Source organism: Anarhichas minor, unplaced genomic scaffold (genome assembly GCF_050575085.1).
Source record: "Anarhichas minor isolate MPS153535 unplaced genomic scaffold, ASM5057508v1 ptg000035l, whole genome shotgun sequence".
NCBI classification, from domain to species: Eukaryota; Metazoa; Chordata; class Actinopteri; order Perciformes; family Anarhichadidae; genus Anarhichas; species Anarhichas minor.
Window position 1 is genome coordinate 1,125,138 of NW_027466481.1, and position 14,989 is coordinate 1,140,126.

Here is a 14,989-nt window from a genome sequence, read left to right on the forward strand (position 1 = left end):
TCAGAACAGAGCGATAGAGGGCGGTAGAACAACACAAATGCATAGAAATGATACACGAAGAAGAAGAAGAAGAAGAAGACGAAGGTCCCCGTATGTAACAACAAGCCACACACACAGGTGACCTCCTGGTTGTCTTCAGGGTTTAAAGTTGTCGGTCATGTAACGTTAACTTGCCTTCGTCCCGTAAACAGGCTTGTTTTCTTCAGTTGTCAGTGTTCATTGGTGTTTAATGTGTTGTTCTGGATTAACGTTAGTTTAGTTCACCTCTAGTCGGTCCGTTAACCAGCTAGCAGCGACTCACCCATCAACGTTAAACTCAGTTGTTTTGCTCATGTAACGTCAGCAGGTATTGATGTGGATTTGTGTGACCAACGTGTAATCTCGAGCCTTAAAGGGAAAATGTATCTCAAAATGTGCATGTACTGTGATTTTTGTATTATATTAATATTTCATAAGCTACATGAATGTGATTACTGTTGACACTTCTCTTTATGCATTTATTTTTCTTTAAATGACTCTTGGTAAATACATGATATATACATTGTATTTGTCCATGCAAAGCCCAATTTACATAACACATGAGAAATATCCTTATTTTATTACTTATAGTAAATGACATGTACTGTCACCTTCATCAAATGCATATAATCCCATTTTATGACAAAAATATGGGTTCCCACTTCAGTAATGTTATACAAATTGGGTTTTAATAAGGTCAAAAGAAAATATAAAATATTGTAGAAATACATATTGCAAATATATTTACACACAAAGCTAAGAGGTCTGTGAGGCCCCGAGCAATGAGGATATAAAGTCAACAAAACATGTTAAGTGAGACGTCATTTTAAAATGTGGTAAATGTTAGTGAAAAATATAAACTACCAGCATTATAAATGTGTTAACAAGGAAATTCATTATCATGAAAAGTGAAATACACTGAGGTACCCTCTATATTTTAATCAATATTTCTTTATCACCCCCAAATTGGTTTGCAGACAGATGACATTGAGACACAAGTATCACCAAAAAGAGCCAAAATATAAAAGGTGAATCCAAACCCAATTAAGATTGCAAAACATCCATTTGTACTTCTGTTATATTCGGATACATCATTTCTTCCTGACAAAATATTGACTTTATTTCCGTAAGATATCTCCTACCTGAATGAGTTTCCTTTCTTTGGACATCATTTATATGACTGGTTGTCTTTTTTAAATAAGTTGCTTTTCAAATCCACAGGAGTGTGCCAGAAATGAGTTGCACTTTCCACCTCCTGGTTACCCGCAGTGACTTCTACCATGGCCGTTTTCTGCTCGTCCTGTCTCGAGGGTCCCTGTTGCTCAGAGCGCTCAGCTCCGTGCACCAGATCAGCCGCAGCCTGCTACAGAGCTACAGGCTTCTGCAACTGCCGGGCAAGGGAGAGAGCAGTCCTGTGCAGGTCAAAGAGGCCTACTTGCGCCTCGCCAAAATCTATCACCCGGACTCGGGGGCTCCGACTGCAGATGCAACGCTGTTTGCGCAGGTTGAGGAGGCCTACCGTGCTGTGCTGGCACATCAGAGCAAGACCAAGCAACCTGATGGAGGAATGGACGTGGACGATGAGGATAAGTTAAGAGGTACAGCACTTCCACACAGACACTACCTCAACTACGAGGGTGTGGGTTCGGGCACGCCCAGCCAGCGTGAGCGTCAGTACCGGCAGATTCGTGTCGACCGGGCATCCGAGCAGGTTTTGAACTACCGGCAGAGGGAGCACGAGAGGGCAGCCGCTGCAGAGGGGGCGCTGGTGGAACGGGACATCCGTCAGCGCAGCCGAAAGATCAAGATCACCCAGGCTGTGGAACGGCTCGTGGAGGACCTGATCCAGGAGTCCATGGCCCGAGGAGACTTCAGGAACCTGAGTGGAGCTGGAAAGCCCCTCAACAAGTTTGAGTACAATCCATACGCTGATCCTATGACCCACAACCTCAACCGCATCCTCATAGACAATGGTTACCAGCCATCCTGGGTCGTCACACAGCGCGACATCCGAGAGGCCGCTGCTCACATCCGAAATAGGTTACTGACGGGGAGGGCCAGGCTCGGTGACCCCATCACCCCCAAACAGCACAGCCAGTGGGAGCAGCTGTGTGCATCTGTAGAGGAGGAGTTGATGAAACTCAACAAGACTGTGGACAATTACAACCTCATCGTACCGATGCTCAACATGCAAATGGTTCACTTCAGTCTGTCACGAGAGGTTGACCGCGCTGAGAAAGGAGCCCGCCAACGCAGACTGGAGCAGCAGAGAGAGAGAGAAGAGGAGAGGGAGAAGAAGAAGGAGAAGGAGGAGAAGAAAAGAGCCAACGCAGTAACTAAGCCTAAAAATACCAAACAAGGCCTGATGTCCTGGATGAAGAATTTGCTCAGATTGAAACACTAACTCTCTAAATCTTAGTGAACAGAAAATGATTTGAGATCAGCGGTTTATTTTTATTTTCTTAATTTCAAACAAACGTTACAGTCCATGGAGCAATACTTCAGACAGACTTGTTCACCTGCTTATTTCTGAAAACTCTGAATCAAAGTCGGAGACAAAGGTGCTACTTTACCAGTTCTACTCTGTGTTCCTGCTGTTGTCCAGATAAGCAGGATTGTCAGCAGGTGTTCGGGGAAGAGCAGTTTTGGTGCAATCATGGTTGCGGGACTGTAAAGTGAGAGGAACTCCACGTGTTGACAAGGAAAGATTACAACATGAGACAATTTTACGATTGTGTTGTTTCTATGAAGTTCCTGGTCTGAAAATTCAAACCTAACACTGTAAGATGTAGTTGCTGTGTGACATTAAAAGTAAAGGTAATCAAAGTCCTTGTGTTCCAGAGTTTTACATCTTTGACTGTGTGATGTTTAAATGTCTCATTCTAGTCTGGCAGCTGCTCCAGTGTTGCAGGGTTGCAGATGACGACGGCCTCCTTGCTGCTGGCTCCGTTACCGGCAGCTTCCCTGTGCAGCGCCTGAGCCACGGCCCAGGACGGAGTCGACACCTTGGTCCAGTCGTGGGCGATGTACTGGTGGTACGGATCCTGAGAGCTCTCCAGCTTCTTGGAGCGAATGTAGCTGAACATGATGCCGAATGTGAAGAAGCTGAACATGCCAACCACCAGAAGGATGTACATCATGCCCTGAGACTCGCCGTGGGCCCTGGCTCCAGCCACGTGGTGCGCAGCCTGCTGGGTAGTGTAGTTCTGAGGCAACTGTGGAGACAGTATTCTGGTGCTGTTGAGGCAGTGCTGCAGGAAGGAGAGCAGGAGCGACTGCAGCTCGGTGGTGTTGATGTGGGACATGCCTGACCTCTGCTGGACGTTCAGAAAACTGCAACTGAGGAGGAAGAGGAGACCATACGAAAAAGATTGATAACGCCCCTACTTGATCTATGCAGAAATGATTCTATATTTCACCATTGTATTATTATTATTATTAAGTTAATATCTAAATTATTCCCCCTAACCGGCTCACAACAGCCCAAGAAGCAACAGACAAATAAGAAGATCGTGGTTTCTGAGTTGGAGATTATTGAATTCACAAGCTGCTAAAATGTTTTCTGTTCGAATCAACTTTGATAGAATGAGTGAGAAAATTACCCACAACTCACAGTGATTTTAAATACAACCCATTTATCCTGAATTTCTAATTATGTATTTAAGTGACACTTTGATATGTCGTCATGTGTCAAAATAAGATATTAGAAATATATTCTTTGACTCCTGCCCAACAAACCTGAGCTTGAATGCTGGATAAGCACCTTTTCAGAGTTACTCGTGGTGTTAGGAGAGTGAAAGTGATGTGATATAGACATTGTCTCCCACAAATTATGTGTTATTCAAGCTTCGTTCAGGAGAAAGAAAAGCCTACCTTTCAAGGATCTGGAATCAGTTGCTGCTGAGATGATCGATCACTTCAAGTCATGTATCTCCAGCAGGACTAGAAGAAGCTGGTTGCAAACTAGACCTCCAAAAGAAGCTATACCCCCCCCCCTTGTCTTGGTCATAATGTGCCCTCCTTCATGCTCGAGCTTTTACGTGGAAGAGATATGCAGCATGTTCAACTTGTCAACACTTTTAATGAAATGAGGAGGTCACAGGGCAAGGACAACAGCTCAGTGTAGTGAGGCAGTAGTGTAGCAGCTTTAGTGTAGATGACCATGTTTGGAGTTATATTGTTTTTGCATAAGACCTGAAGTGTTTATCTGCTACGAGTCATGAAAATCATGAGACAAATATGTCAAATTGGCTTTAATGTATTTATTTATAAGACTGCCCACAAGTAATCAGGGACGAACAAATGTAAAGATTTACTTGTAGATAGTTTTAATAGTTTTAATAGTGTTAACACCCAGTTTGTGAAGAGTGCATGTGGTTGGTTGTATTGTCTGATGTTAAAACATGTTCACATTTTGCAGGGGGGGGGCACGAGGTGCCGATGTCAGGCTGCAGAAGCAGAACAAAGCTGCATTCAGACCGGAGGTAGTTTGGACTGTCTGCAACACAGCTCAGACTAGATTGAGTTACAATACAATCACCTCCAAATGTCCTTTAGCTCGCTGGTGTGTGTGTGTGTGTGTGTGTGTGTGTGTGTGTGTGTGTGTGTGTTTGTGGCCTGAAACCTACAAAAAAGTGGTATTTAAGATACAGATGTATGCAAGTGTATATGTTTGTACTAGGGCTCTCCACGGCCAAAGAAGTTCTTCACTTGTATGATTTTGATTTTTAGATTCTTGACTTATCAGTCAGTAAAACTCTCCACAAAGAAAGACACAAAAGCATCACTTCAAATCTTGTGTTTACCGTCAGATGTGCTCATAAGTTTCTTGGAAATACTGTAAGTCCTTCAGCATGGAAAAGTATTTTTAAATGACTAAAGAAATCTCAGGCGACTAATCTACTGATCAACTAGGGGGGTCAGCCCTAGTTTGTACTAGACACAGCAAAGTCAAGAAATCAATGTTGTATTTCCCCCAAAACATCTTCAGACAAAGTATATTTTTAAAAACACATTACACAGAATTTGCACAAATAAACATGGCAGGCAACATCCGGAAAAACAAATGTAATCCTTCAACAGTGGAGCATCGTCAACGTTAACAACAATAAGGTCATTCGTTTCTGCGTTTAAGACTTTACCTGCATAGTAAATGCAGTAGTGCAGTGCAGTGGACAAAAAATTTTTTTTTATTCAGATACATTTACAAACACGGATAAGTTTAGTTTGACTAGAACAGTGTTTTTGCCTGTTGATGCTGGTAATAAAGACATCCTGCTCACAGGTAGAGACGTCAATGTCACAAAGTCAGAGTTGCTGTATCCACTCTCTCACATTAAAATCTTAAGATATAAAGATATAAAGATCAGAAACCTGGAGGGTCATATTAATGACATTGAATAACTCTCATTTGGTAATAAGACATCGGTCATAATTCAACACATAGAGGCCTCCTCTCTATTTATTACTTGTAATTTTTGAATTATTATAAAAACATTGAAAAGATGTTTTTTTTTTGCCGTTTCTGTTGCGTAGTCAAATAAGGTGCGAGCGAGGAACTTAGTTGCTACAAAAGCTGCGTTAAACCCAGAATATTTACCCACCTCAGCTTAAGCCATTCAATTAAAAACTTTTACAAATCCACAAATATCAAACGTTCAATACTTTAATACCTGTTTCACTGACATCTAAAGGAGATCTGCTTATTGCCATCTGCTTCTATTTACACTTCATCCTACAGGTTGCATATACGACTGAGCGAGACCAAGGCGTTCAAAATCCACGTCTTATACTGTAATTGTGTCTTTGTTAGCAATATCATGGTACTGTAATGAAGCTTGACTCCTGCAGAGATGATCATTTTACCTGTCGGATACAAAGTAAAAAGTAAAAAAACAAAACAGTAAAGGCAAAAAGCATGCTTTCACATGCGTCATATTATCACATTTTCCTAAATCAGATGTTGTCCAGGCCAGTAAAGATAAATGTAACTCACCGGTGACGTCACTCTAGCTGCACCCCGTCACAGATGTCTTTTGATTCTACCAGCCTACAAATAAAAAAGAAGAAGAAAAGGTGGATTATTTAGATGTAAGAAACGGCAGCGAGAAAGTTTATCATTAAACATCATTGTAAAAAATATGTACATACATGTTTGCTAAATCAAGCTGATGGTGGTGAAGACAATTTCAAAATTAACAATATTTATACAAAGTCAGGGTTGGGTCTTGTAGTCATGTAACTAAATACAAATTACATGTCAATTTTTTTGCAATTTGTAACATAATCTGTTGGATTACAACTTTTTTAAACTAATCTGAATACTTTTGGATAAATTCAAAATCAAACATATATTGCACCTTTAACGAAAACATGGCATTAACGTATATTTTAAAGAAGTAATACTTGACAATGAAACTATAATCTGATTGTACATTTTGCTGATTATAGTTTCTTATTTTTGGTAATCTGATATGCAATCAGTTAATGCCCAACCCTGTACATAGTATACTGTATTAAAACGTATGGCATCTATTAAGACCCTTGACCCCAGTATATTGATTAAAGGCGTAACAATTGATCTGAAATGAATCACCTTAGTAATACTTCACATTAAAGACAAATGACTCACTCTGCCTGAGCCTTGAGAGCTTTACGGGCATCCCGAGCTTCGTGCTCCTCCGAAATCTTCTTGTAACAGTAGACCAGAACCACAACGAGCCACAGCTGCAGAACCACGATCAGCACGTACATCATAATCTCTGCGATCACCACTGTCAGCTCCCGATTGGCTGGGAAAGAGGAAGAAACAGTGAAGAATTACAGAGGAAGTCCACCAGGTTTAAGAGTGTGTCTTCCTTCATTCATGAAATGCATTCATGGCTGATCTTGAAGGGGTCAGCCAGCATTGCTTCAGGGGAGGAAAACATCAACTGGCAACCAGCACGGCTAAATTAAGATGCTAATTGTTTGGAGCTGCAGTTTCTTAAATGGCCACTAGATGCTGACTGCAAAAAATATTTTTATTAATTTATTTATTCACCAGGGACAGTGCACATTAATCAACATTTTAGTTTCATCCGAGGTAGCTAGAGAGCTAATTTCCATCTGTAGTCTCTGGGCAGGTTATTACAATTTAGTGGCCTAATATTATCAGTACAATTCAACAGCAAACACTATAGTACAACACTGTACCACACAATACAACAGAATATGATACAATACAATAAAATACATAAATACACTACAAAAGCAGCAGATTTGTAAAATCAATGAGAGTATATAATGGCAGTGCCAGAGATGAGGTAATATGATTACTCGTGATTGCAGGTTTGTTTTGCGTTAAACCATCTCTTCAGTTTTTGTTTAAAGATTGGGTAATTAGTGCTTTCTCTTAACTCAAGAGGAGAACTGTTCTAGTAGTGGGTGGCTCTGACTGAGAAGACTGTTTGCCCAAACTTGTCCCCTCAGGTGTGTCTTGTTACCCTGCCGCTACTATCCTTCCGCATTATGAAGTGATTCGGTGTGGGAGGTGCATGTAGAACCTTAAAGACAACAAGCATCTGCAAAATGTTTAAAACTATCGAAATTAAACAGATTGGACTTTTGCACTATATTGCAATGGAGATAGCTGTTGGCCTTTCGTTCAACTGTTTTTAAGTGTCTGTTTGTAAAGGGACTCAATAGGTTTCAGGGTTGTCTTGCTTGCTTGTGACCAGCTTGTAAAACAATATGTCATGTTGGAAAAGATCATAACATGCACAAAGAGTTTGGCTGCCTCTGTTGTTGCTGAATTGTGTTTTTGATCAAGTTTGCTTGCGTGGCAAATGTAGTAACTGCTTCTTGTTTGTCCCTCATCAACTCCATCCAGGCTCCCCTTTGTGCCTTCAGAAAACGAACCAAGAAAGTGACAAATTGAAAACCCAGATCCATTCTAAATGATTAAATTACTTTGGTGACTTTGGTGACCTCGAGTGCCGTTTGGACAAAAATGTTAATTTAGCCACAGAAATAGTTCAACATCTACACGACGGATTGGCCCAATTTTGTTTGGTTTTCATGTTCCCCAGAGGAGGAATCCTACAGAGTTAATACAATACAATTTGGTGCTGCTCGTTCATGATCTCTGTGAACAGTGTGCTAAATACCCGTTCAAACACAGACTTAACACACAATAAATTTTGCTATTGAGGATTTCAGGGGGTCTGAAGTGTCAATCAAGGGGTCTCGGGGGTATTTCGCACATTGTTTCTGTACTTTGGAGGACCCCTGACTTTTTATTCCACCATCAGGTCAACATTTTAATTTTCAACATCAACAATTTGTCTTTCTTTACAATGAGTTACGGCCTCACAGAGCTTCTAGTGGGGCTGTTGACTCTTCGTCCTTTTTGTAAAGTCTTTGGGAAGGATTCACATGCCCACACACAAATAGTAAAGGCCTGACTCTGATAAAGTACTGAAAAATTGTCCTTGACAAAACACTCTCCACTCTGTCTTTCCTTTTAGAAATGCCCTTCTCCTGAGAGATTGGCTGTTTGATAGAAGCAGTGGAATGAAATTGACCGTGGACCTTTTTCACCGGGTTATCATCTAATCTTACGCAGAAAGTCCTCTGGACCCACACACTGATTAATTGGTGTAACATTTGCAACTGAGAGGACAGGGACCCAAGGTCTTATATTTAGGTATTAAATGATGGAATGACAAAATTGTCTCACCAGGAAAAAGGTCAATGCAGTTTTTAGAGAGATAATACATGGAGAAGAAAACTTACAGATAGTGGTGGATTGTTTAGTATATTCACTAAAGTACTGCACTTAAATACAGTTTTGAGGTGCTTATTCTTTACTTGAATCTCTCCGTTTAATGATTCTTTCTGCAACTAGTGTATTTTTTACTTCTTTACTTGAGTCAGATTAGAGAAAAATACAAATCAGTGTGGGAGAACTCTCTTGTTTCATAACAATCATCTCACAACCCCACGAGATTCATCTCGTCATGAGGGTGCCGACCCCTAGGTTGGGAACCACTAGATTAAACTGTATATAAGGTAAAATTATCTTCACCACAACCAGCTACAACAGAATAATGCTGCTTGTGCATTGATGACTCAACAGCCTTTTCACAGGTACACCCCACCTTACCTACAGCCACCACGTTGAGCTCCACCTCCTTCACCACAGCGACCAGCTGATCATACTGCGGCAGGAAGAGGGTGCGTTTGATTGTGCAGCGGTACGTCCCCGTGTCATTGAAGATGACGTTATGAATGTAAATGGCTCCTATCTGAATGTCTCTGGTTTTTGTCCCATGCCACTCCAGACGGTCGCTGAAATCTTCATGGAGGATTTCGGCACTGGGGTGGTCATAGTGGAAAATCTGAGTCATGGAAAAGAATGGATATTATTTTATGAATATTCCTGTAATTCAAGGAAGGTTTGAGGACCCTCTACACTACTACAACTTCCTTTATACTGCATATGCCTACTGTAGTAATATAGTAAATCAAATGGTGGACAATGTAGCATGTCCTAAAACAGAAGAACCACGACAAATATTGTATTAATGTGTGAGTAATAATATGGTATTTATCTGGTTCAATGCAAAAGCTCATTTAAAATGAATATATGTTTGCACATTTTATATATATATATATAATTGCAATATAAAAATACTAACAAACGGCTTACATCTGTATTTCTTGTATTTAATGACCAGTTAACAGTTTCCAAAGTTCACAGAGAGCTGACATATTACAAACGTAGAGAAGTAATGAAAGACTTAAAAGTAGTTAAAACAAGAGGCCTAACAAAATGTTCTTCCATCTTTGATAATACTTCATTGCACAGTTTCAGAGTCACTCCAGACACCTTGATGGTAAAAGAGAGCCCTTTTCATTCTCAAACCCCAAACCAGATGTAAAAGCTCTCTCAAAGACTTTGGTGGACTCACATGCCTGAACTCCTCCTCTCCCAGCGGTTTGAAGTGCCAGTCCACGGTGCTCCGGGCAGACACCTCCTCTCTTATCTTACAGGAGATGCAGCCCAGCAGGAAACCTTCTCCTGCCACGGCTTCAGTCAGGGAGTCCACCTCCGCACAGCCGCCATGGCACTGAGACACTAAAGAGGGAGAGGAAGAAGAGATGAAGACACAGAAGTAGAAAGTTATGTAAAAACAAGAAGCAGAGGTAAAGGAGACAAAGAGGGGAGAAGTAAGAGACGACGAACATGCAAGTGTATTATTATAGTGACAACCTTTCAATCATCATAAACTTTATCTCCAGGAGAATATGTTTAAGGAATAACTTAACAAAATTGTATATCTATATTTTTAACATAATGTGGTGAAAATATATTTTCTATTTATTTGTGTAGCACCTTTCTACGACAAAGCAAAGGGAACAATTTGGAAGAAACACGGCAATATAAAAAGACATTATTATGATTTAAATACGGCTAAATAAGATAGAAGATATAAATAAAACAAACAGGAAAATAAATATTACAGTCTAGTTACAGTGATCAACATGAAAAAGTAGTCCACATTTTTTATTTCATTTATATTTAATTTGATATGAATGAATACTATATTTTTAGATTATTTATCAGCCCAAAAACAAATAAAGATTCCATGTCTCAGAGTATAACAGCTTCCCATTTTATCTGATGAAGTCTGTCTCCTATGTTCAAGATTATTGCCTGAGAGTTTCATTGAACACCAAAACAAATGTGTATTGAGGAACGTGTGAATTAGTCTCAGTCTCACTTCTTTAGTGCTTCACAAAAGGCAGGTTCAGTGGAAATATCATCAATTAGGAATGTATATGATTTATTAAAAAATAAAAATAAAGACAGATTCACTTACTTACTTATTCATTTAAGTTTTCATATGAGAGAGTTTTCACATTTAATTTACAGTGACTGCATTGCTTGAGATTGAGTGTTCGAGACCTTAAACTGTTTTAATATAAATGCACTTTATAGTCTATTAATAGCCTGTTACAGTGATTAAAATATAACCCCTTTTAAAAAAATGTATTTTATTTTATGAGAGAAAGCTCTGAGAACCCTGAAAAGAAAGAAACTTACTGTAAAACACACAACTTCAACCACCAACATCAATAGCTTCTCATAACTAAAGGTAAGGATATTAATGATTTTGGACTTACCTAAAAGATTGAAGACAACTAAAAGAGTAAAGAGGCAAATCATTTCTGCTGGAGCGACTTGTGGCCAGTTGTTGGATAAAATGTTGAACTTTCCTCGACATAAACCTGTGAAGACCTGGAGAAAGATCTGTGGAGTTTGCGATCACATTACTGACATAATGCCTCCTGATCCCTGATTAATTCTGTGGTCTTCATGACAGTTCACCCTTTATTCCAGTGTCAGTCCATTAGTTCAGCAATCTTGCATTTCACAAGGGCCAAAAACGACTGAAAGCCTCGGAACATAGAAAATGTTTGCTGAAAAAAAACCCTTGAGTGTCCGTGTTTCTTTGCAGTAGTTTTAAGTCTCCCCTGCAGTCCCTTCTGACTTTAAGCCAGCTATAATTAGAGCGTGTGAATCCAGCAGAGTTGGAAGTTGTGAGTGTTGAAATCCTTCAGGAAACCTGAGATGTTGACACTTGATCCGTGACTACAGCTTGACCGTCTGAAGCCGGACTACAAACATGTTGATTTAGGTAAGTTCTCTCAGGGAAACTTTCCAGCATCCCCAAAAAATGTCTATGTTTTTCTTTTTTTAGTGGTGCTTTAACTTTGCGTGCCTTAATATTATCTTTACCAAAATGTATTCATACTTTTGTATTTGTTATTGAATAAAAAACAGAAGTAGCAGGTCTTGCATGCAAAATCGTCCCCGACAGGTTTTGTTAAACAAATCCTTTCAGACGAACACATGCAGGGCGTAAAGGGATAGCTATACCTAAGCTTTTTCTTTGTTTGTAAATGCTTTGATCTCCTGTCCCTGCCCACAGGTCAGAGGTCATGGTCAGCTAGAGAACCCTGCAGCAGAGATTCAGTTCTTCGCTCAAGGACACACAAGCAGAGAAGCGTTTGCTCCAGTGTTTCCAATGTTAAGTTATTAGATTAGACGTGCATGTCCAGATGCAGTCACGGACGTGACGGATGTTGAGTTGTTTGCTGTCCAGTAACAATCTGATAAGTGCGATGTTTTCTGTTTATCTTGTCTTGTCAAAGTGTGATTGGGTTGTTTGAAAATTGACAGACTCTTTCCAGCCTTGCTTTCTGACCCACAGATCTCACCGGAAAAGATGCAAAATCTTAAATTCAAAGGGGATCTCTTTAAGAGTTCAATATCACTCTTCTCAATTAGTTTTTTGCTTAAATCTAAAGCTTCTTTAGTTTAAAAGACAGCAAATGCTAGGGATTGTGTACTGAACATCAAGTATGTGCTAAACACATTAAATGTGTCCTGTGGTAACTTGTTTTGTGTTATGGAAACGATTGTGCTCATTTCCTATTAGACTTAAAGATTTGAAAATGTTCTCATCACCACAATTATACAAACACAAGCTTCATTTGTTTCTTTGTTTACTTCTTGCTCTGTAGCCAATACAATCATAGTCATAGTTACTGTATATTTGAATGTGCTGAACTGACAATTAGGACTCTTTGTTATTCCTTCTTTATCAATCTTGTTTGGTGAATCACCAAACCATGAATTTGGTATCAGTAAATAAAAACTGATTTTCCTCTGCGGGGGCTGCTTCAAACTTTATTAATTAATTTATATCAATAAATCATTCACTCATTACATTTCCGTCTGGTTCGATTACTAAAACCATAAAAGGTCTAATCTTGTAACTACACAGCCTCTCTTCTTATCAGTTTTGATATCTGCCATCGAAGGGTCTGACAGCCAGTCAATGCCAGTTTGCCGGTCAGAAAAACAAGGCCCCTGAAGTCAAGGCTGATAAAACATTGACATTGACCGAAGGCCTCAACTTGACTGCTGACTACAGTGACAAAGAGATTCACGTGGACAGTACAGTCAGCAGGTTGACGTGATGAATGTAATGAGTTGTTAAGGGGGGGGGGGGGGGGATACCTTGTCACATGTCAGATCAAATTAAACATGGCCCCCTCTGAGGTCGTACAAACATAAAAAAAGATGTACAGCGTACATGGGTATAAACTGTGTTCCTGCCAGCCAGGCTGTGTTTATGTGCTTGTCTTGGCTGCGCTGGAGGTCATGTGCTGTAACCAGATGACACAGTGAAGCACTTGATAAGGGTCCTTGCCTCTTTTAACCTTGTGGTAGCCTGCGAATGATAATGACAATAAAAAAATCAGCCGGATCAATCCTTGAAATGAACACGTGTGACCAAGAGAGGTTGAGAGAAAGACCTTGGATTGGCACACATACACGAAGGGAAGCTTTAAGGAAATGTTGACATATGATAAGGTGTGCTGTGTATATAGGGGGGTGGGCTGCACCTTTGTGACCCCACACACGTATACACACAGAGAGTGACACACCTCCTTTCTGGCTATGCTGGCGATGTTTCTTTATTTTTAGCACAGATCGAGTTTCCAGTCCCCCCGATTCAGCAGCCTGAGGTGCTCAGCAACACAACTCCCTGTATCCTGCAGCAGTTTCTCGCCCTCTTGGCTGCATGTGTAACACGGACGTTGGTTCTCTGAGACGGTGACGTGTTGATTGCAGGAGTCGGTCACACTGAGTGAGTAGACAGAGGATGCCTGGTGAACCTATGGAGAATTTGAAATTGCTAAGTCATTGTGATGCTCTGCCATCGATTTGAAAGGATCCAGAGGCAAACTGCTGGCTGAAAAGCAAAATTGACAGACAGGTAAAGGCAATTACATTACAACAATAGCATTTCAGGATATATGTTATTACTTAAATACTATTTATACCTTTAAAAATGTTGATGGTAACTCTGACTTTATTTCTATCAGGGCTGTACATTTCTCTGTTCAATAGCTTCTAAAGTTTAGTTGTTAAAATATGAGGATTTCTGCCATAATGTGTATTTCTTTTAAAAGTCTGGTACATTGAGTGCGCAGCCTCTCAGCATTATGCAAATCAGACTGAAACAAGTGGTTACACAGGATGGCGTTTAAGCACCAGAATTTGATAAAGTTGAAGTAGTGCCTGCAGTACACTAAAACTGCAAGCATTATTTTCAATCCACGAGAGCTGAAATAATTTGTCAATTAATCAATTAGCTGATCAACACAAATCTAAGCTGCGGCTTAGAAATAGATTTGTGTTGCTATGTGATAAAAAGCAGAATATCTTTGGGTTTTGGATTATTGGTCAGACAAAACAAATAATTTGAAGATGTCACTTTGGGCATTTTTCATCGTTAACACACATTATTTTAAAAGGGAAAACGTACTATTACTTTCTCAATAACTCTGGAAAATGAATTGAACAATTAATCAATAATAAAAAGAATCAGCCTAAAATCGACCATGTTCACTTTCACATTTCAGTTCATCTGTATAATCTATGGGTGGATTTTAAACCCATTTGCACCAGTATGTTAAAATCTCAGAGTTCATTTGAAAAAGTCTTGTCAATGTATGTTCTTTTGTTTTCAGCTTCAGACAAGGTGAATTGTCATTGGCCCTGGTTACTGTATGTGTCCTGGAGGAGAGGATATCCAATCTCTTACAGGCTGCATCCTAACAATAATAGTCCATGACACCATATGAAGCGATGCTACTGCAGGAGGCGAGAGGTGAGATGAATATGCTTATATGCCACACACACTATACCACACTGCCGTTTTTGTTGCTCCTAAAAAAAAGAGAATATCTGCTTTATAGGGACTCACAATCCTCAACTAAAGTGTTAAAGCAATGTAGTGAGGTAATGATGAGGCAAGTTATCAGGTTACAAATATCCCAATGACTGCACGGGACCGTGTTAGACACAAGGGGTCGCAATCGGTATGCCCATTGATTTCGGTCACATAAC

General features: G+C 40.0%; 3 protein-coding genes across 5 annotated transcripts; 1 reads left to right on the top strand and 2 right to left on the bottom strand.

Moving 5' to 3' along the window:
• Window positions 1–48: 48 nt before the first annotated feature.
• dnajc28 (DnaJ (Hsp40) homolog, subfamily C, member 28) lies at window positions 49–3,034 on the top strand. 3 transcript variants are annotated; one of them, XR_012957717.1, is made up of 3 exons: window positions 49–1,046; window positions 1,240–2,799; window positions 2,905–3,034. XR_012957717.1 is itself a non-coding variant. In XM_076106667.1 (2 exons), exons 1-2 carry the CDS (start codon window positions 1,000–1,002, stop codon window positions 2,420–2,422), a joined length of 1,230 nt encoding a protein of 409 aa, XP_075962782.1. In that variant the 5' UTR covers window positions 49–999; the 3' UTR covers window positions 2,423–2,844. The 3 variants fall into 3 exon arrangements, 2 of the variants coding, with proteins under 2 accessions (XP_075962782.1, XP_075962783.1); XM_076106667.1 differs by lacking the exon at window positions 2,905–3,034 and having other exon boundaries at window positions 1,240–2,844; XM_076106668.1 differs by lacking the exon at window positions 2,905–3,034 and having other exon boundaries at window positions 60–117; window positions 1,240–2,844.
• Window positions 2,901–3,350, bottom strand: LOC142965632 (potassium voltage-gated channel subfamily E member 1-like). The gene has a single exon (XM_076106670.1). It carries the CDS (start codon window positions 3,321–3,323, stop codon window positions 2,901–2,903), a length of 423 nt encoding a protein of 140 aa, XP_075962785.1. The 5' UTR covers window positions 3,324–3,350.
• Window positions 3,351–6,021: 2,671 nt separating this feature from the next.
• LOC142965631 (sodium channel regulatory subunit beta-1) lies at window positions 6,022–11,230 on the bottom strand. Its single transcript, XM_076106669.1, has 5 exons — window positions 11,188–11,230; window positions 9,972–10,138; window positions 9,164–9,398; window positions 6,650–6,809; window positions 6,022–6,067 (listed from the first exon to the last, which is right to left on the bottom strand). The coding sequence occupies exons 1-5, from the start codon at window positions 11,228–11,230 to the stop codon at window positions 6,022–6,024; spliced, it is 651 nt and encodes a 216-aa protein (XP_075962784.1).
• Between the last annotated feature and the right edge of the window lie 3,759 nt (window positions 11,231–14,989).